This window comes from Nomascus leucogenys, unplaced genomic scaffold, assembly GCF_006542625.1.
Source record: "Nomascus leucogenys isolate Asia unplaced genomic scaffold, Asia_NLE_v1 000778F_95274_qpd_obj, whole genome shotgun sequence".
Lineage (NCBI taxonomy): Eukaryota > Metazoa > Chordata > Mammalia > Primates > Hylobatidae > Nomascus > Nomascus leucogenys.
Genome location: NW_022097869.1, coordinates 43,949 through 48,353, shown reverse-complemented (window position 1 = coordinate 48,353; position 4,405 = coordinate 43,949). Strand labels below are relative to the sequence as shown.

The window sequence follows — 4,405 nt, the reverse complement described above, 5'->3', positions numbered from 1 at the left end:
TTCTGGAATCAGGGAGAAAGCCAAAACGGACGACAAGACACTAGATCAGCCATGTCCAACCCTTTGACTACAAGGACTTTTCTGCCTATCTGTCGTGGTTGGTATCATGAAACTTATGCACAAACCTTTTTTTTTTTTTTTTAAGCTCATCAGCTATCATTAGCATTAGTGTATTTTATGTGTGGCCCAGGAGCATTCTTCTTCCAATGTGGCCCTGAGAATCCAAAAGACTGGACACCTGTGCACTAGTTCAAAAGACTACTCCTTCTGGAAGCAATTGTAAAGAATTTCTGACATTATCTGGACATGAAAACCAATGGATAGTGGGACAGAATGCAAAATCTTCAAGAATTTTTCTTGTTGGTTTTCTTTTTATTTTTTGAGTCAAGGTCTTGCTCTGTGGCCCAGGCTGGAATACGCTGGTGAGATCACAGCTCAGTGCAGGCTCAAGTGCTCCTCCCGCCTCAGCCACAGTAGTAGCTGGGATTACAGATGCGCACAACCACCCCTGGCTAATATTTTGTTTTTTGTAGAGACAGGGTCTCACTGTATTGTCCAGGTTGGTCTCAAACTCCTTGACTCAAGGGATCCAGGACAGGATAACAGGTGCGAACCACCACACCTGGCCATGTGCATGAACTTTTAAGACAAACACAAGGCCCCCCAAAGTTAAGGTTTTCCCACATAATTTCCAGGAGATCTTTTGATGCAAGGATGAGAAGCCCTTAAAAGTACACAGACAACTCCAAAGATTCAAGACAGTTCATTCGGGCTGGGCCAGCCCACTGGGCAGACTGACCTTCAAGAAAGGCCCACCCATGACATACACCGGATGGCTCTCCAAGAATCTCTCCAGTCCTCAGGGTCCCTAAGGTACCGGACAGAGCTAGGAAAGCAAACCCATTTGCTTCTTCCTGCAGAAAACTCCTTGAGGTCAAGACTCCACAATCAGACGAGGATGGAGTGGCTCACCCTCAGTCAACAGGCCAGACTCAAGGTGGTATAATGTCTTAACCAAGGGTGTGGACCTCCAGGTATGACTCCCAACTCAGTGCTCCTTTAATAACCAATCTTTGTTAATTCTCCTTAACGGGGGTTCCTGGCAAGTCAGTTCTCCCTCAGGCCTTCCGTTTCCTCACCGACAAGATGAGAGGGCTGGAGCGGATGGAAATTCGGGGGGTAAGGGGATGTCGGCGCGCAGCCCACCCCGCCCACGGGCCCCTCGAGCCTCCATCCAAGTTCCCACCACACACCCGCCCCACAAATCCTGCCTAAGGTGAGGGCTAGTCCCGGGTCCTCCAGCTGCAGCATCAGCTAGTGCAGGAGGGAGGGGAAGCCTCCAAGGGGGCGACGCTGGCTCAAGGATGCAACTGGGCCAGGAGTGAACTGGAGCCAGGAGGGAGGTGTCAGGGCCGCTCCTGGAACCCAGCCCGGTCCCCGACCCCCTTACCTCCAGGGTCGGTATCTCCTGCTGGGTGAGGTCCTTGGACACAGCGCACTTGGTGCGCAGCCCGCGCAGGCTGCCTATGGAGATGCCGATGAACTTCTGGAGCTGCCCACACTGCTGCAGCGCCCGGCTGGCCAAGGCCCCTGCGCCTCCCTCCGTGGCTGCTGCATCAACCCCGCCACCGCCCTCCTTCTCTCCCATCGCCGCCCTGCGCAGCGCCGCTCTGTGCAGGCAGCAGCGGCCGAGGCAGGGAGCCTGGGGCGCGGGCGCGGGCGCCTAGGGGAGGAACCCGGGAGCCAGGAGAGCTGGAGCAGGAGCGCCCCTCCGCGCTGCCGGAGCCAGGACGCCGATAGAGTTGGCAGCCAAGTCTGCTGCTCCCGCCCCCAGGGCCGAGTCAGCGGGGGACAAATAGCTGCAACAGCGGGGGGTAAAAAACCTGGAAAAGCGGCGGTGGCGGGGGCAAAAGCCGCGGCGGCGGCGGCGGGGCAGAAAGGCGCGACTGCGGGGGATAAAAACCTGGGAAAAGCGGCCCGTGAGGACAAAAACCCGCGGCGGCGGAAGCAAAAAGCCGCGGCGGCGGGGTTAAAAAGCCATGGAGCGCAAAAACCCTCCGGGGCAAAAAGCCTTGGCGGCGGGGAAAAAGTGGCAGCGGGAAAAAGCCACGGCGATGAGGGCAAAAATCCTTGGCGGCGGGTTCAAAAACCGGCGGCGGCAAAAAGCCGCGGCGGCGGGGGCAAAAAGACGCGGCGTCGAGGAGATAAAAACCCGCGGCGGCGGGGGTCAAAAAGCCGCGGCGGAAAAAGCCGCGGCGTCGCGGGGGCAAAAAGCTGCGGCTGCAGGGCCAAATAGCCACGGCTGCGGGGGGAAAAAGCGGCAAAAAGACATGGCGGCGGGGGCAAAAAGCCACTAAAAGCGGAAGCGGGGGCAAAAAGCCGCGGCGGCAAAAGCCGCAGCGACGGGGGCAAAAAGTCGCAGCAGCAAAAGCCGCGGCGACGGGGGCAAAAAGCCGCGGCGTTAAAAAGCCATGGCGGCGGGCGTAAAAAGACCTGGTGGCAGGGGCAAAAAGCGCTGCGACAGAAAGCCGCGGCGGCTGGGGCAAAAAGCCACGGAGGCAAAAGCAGCGGCGGGTGGGGGGGCAAAAAGCCACTAAAAGCAAGCGGCGGCGAGGGGCAAAAAGCCATGGCGGCGGGGGCCTCCCTCCCTTCCTTTCTCCCTCTTTCCTTTCTTTTCTTTCTTCTTTTCTCTTATTCTTTCTTTCTCACTTTCTTGCTTTCTTTCCTTTTTTCTCCCTTCCTCCCTCCCTTCTTTTCTTCCTTCCTCCCTCCCTTCCTTTCCTCCTTTTTCCTTCCTTCCTTCGTTCTCTTTATTTTCTTTGTTTCTTTGCCTTCCTCCCTTTTACCATTCTCTCTTCCTCCTTTCCTTCCTCCCTTCCTCTTTCCTTTCCTTCTTTCTTTCTTATTTTTTCATTTTCTTTCTTTCTTTCTTTCTTTCTTTCTTTCTTTCTTTCTTTCTTTCTTTCTTTCTTTCTCCTTCCTTCCTTCCTTCCTTCCTTCCTTCCTTCCTTCTTGTGTTCTTGCTTTCTTTTTTCTCCCTTCCTGCTTTTCTCCCTCCCTCCCTCCCTTCCTTCTCTCATTTCCTCCTTTTCTTTCTTTCCTTCCTTCCTTCTTTTTTCTTTCTTTTCTCTTTCTCTTTACTAAAATTCATCTTATTTAAAAAAAATTAAGAGGAGGCAGAAAAATAAAGAACACTTTAATCTGCAGGTAAATAGATTATGTCTGCTGTAGACAAAATAATGGCCTCCCAAAAATGTTCATGTCCTAATTCCCAGAGTCTAACATACAAATATGTTAGGTTGCATGGCAGTGGGAAATCAGATTTCAAGTGAAATTAAGCTTGCAATAAAATGATGGAGACATTATCTTAAATGGGTGGGATCAATGAAATCACGAGCTTCCTTGTAAGTGAAAGAAGGCAGAAGAAAGACAACCATGGAGGTGGTGGCCTGAGAAATTACTCAACATCACTGACTTTTAAGATACAAGAATGAGGACCCAGCGCAGTGGCTCACGCCTAATCCCAGCACTTTGGGAGGCCGGGGTGGGTGGATCACGACGTCAGGAGATCGAGACCATCCTGGCTAACATGGGGAAACTCCATCCCTAGTAAAAATACAAAAAATTAGCTGGGCATGGTGGCACGTGCCTGTAGTCCAACCTACTCAGGAAGCTGTGGCAGGAGAATCGCTTGAACCCGGGAGGCAGAGGTTGCAGTGAGCTGAGATCGTGCCACTGCACTCCAGCGTGGGTGACAGAAGGAGACTCCATCTCAAAAAAAATAAAATAAAATAAAAGATACAAGAATGAGGTCGTGTTCCAAGGAATAAAGGTGGCCTCTGGATGCTGAAAAAAATCAAGTACATAGATTCTGCCACATAGCCCTCAGAAAGACTGTAGCCCTGCCCAAAACTTGATGTTAGCCCTGTGAGTCTCATTTAAGGCTTCTGAACTCCAGAACTGTAGGATTAACAGTCACTTTATTGTAAGATATGAAGTTTGTGGTAATTGGTTACAGCAGCAAGAGGAAGTTTATATGGTAATTGTATCATGAAAATGAGAACCATAATTTACAACTGCTTTTAATACTGCACTTGGATGTTTGAAATGACGTACATGGAAATGATCTCTATGTGTGTGAGGGAGGATAGCAAATTGATGCCAAAATAATGCAAATGCAAATCTTACACTCATTTATATGTCTGTTTAATTTAATCTTTGAAATTAAAATGAAATTATAGGATTATTATATTTTGATGAAATTAGACTAAAATGAACAATAACAAAATAAGAACTTATATTCTTTATATGGTCAATAAAGAAGTGATAGTGGAAAAAAACAAGAACAAATGAAGGTGATAATTTAGGAAGTTGGAAAGATAGCTTAAACTACAAAATGGTATAT

General features: G+C 50.1%; 1 protein-coding gene across 1 annotated transcript; it reads left to right on the top strand.

The window, feature by feature from the left end:
• The first annotated feature begins 1,146 nt into the window (after positions 1-1,146).
• On the top strand, positions 1,147-2,296 carry LOC115834384. Its single transcript, XM_030809135.1, has 2 exons — positions 1,147-1,179; positions 1,457-2,296. The coding sequence occupies exons 1-2, from the start codon at positions 1,147-1,149 to the stop codon at positions 2,294-2,296; spliced, it is 873 nt and encodes a 290-aa protein (XP_030664995.1).
• Positions 2,297-4,405: the final 2,109 nt, after the last annotated feature.

Bases quoted from the DNA above. Each gene is read 5' to 3' on its own strand.
- LOC115834384 (XM_030809135.1), top strand. From the start codon at position 1,147: ATGAGAGGGCTGGAGCGGATGGAAATTCGGGGG. The intron at 1,180-1,456 runs GTAAGGGGATGT...CCTTACCTCCAG, and splicing joins AGCGGATGGAAATTCGGGGG to GGTCGGTATCTCCTGCTGGG.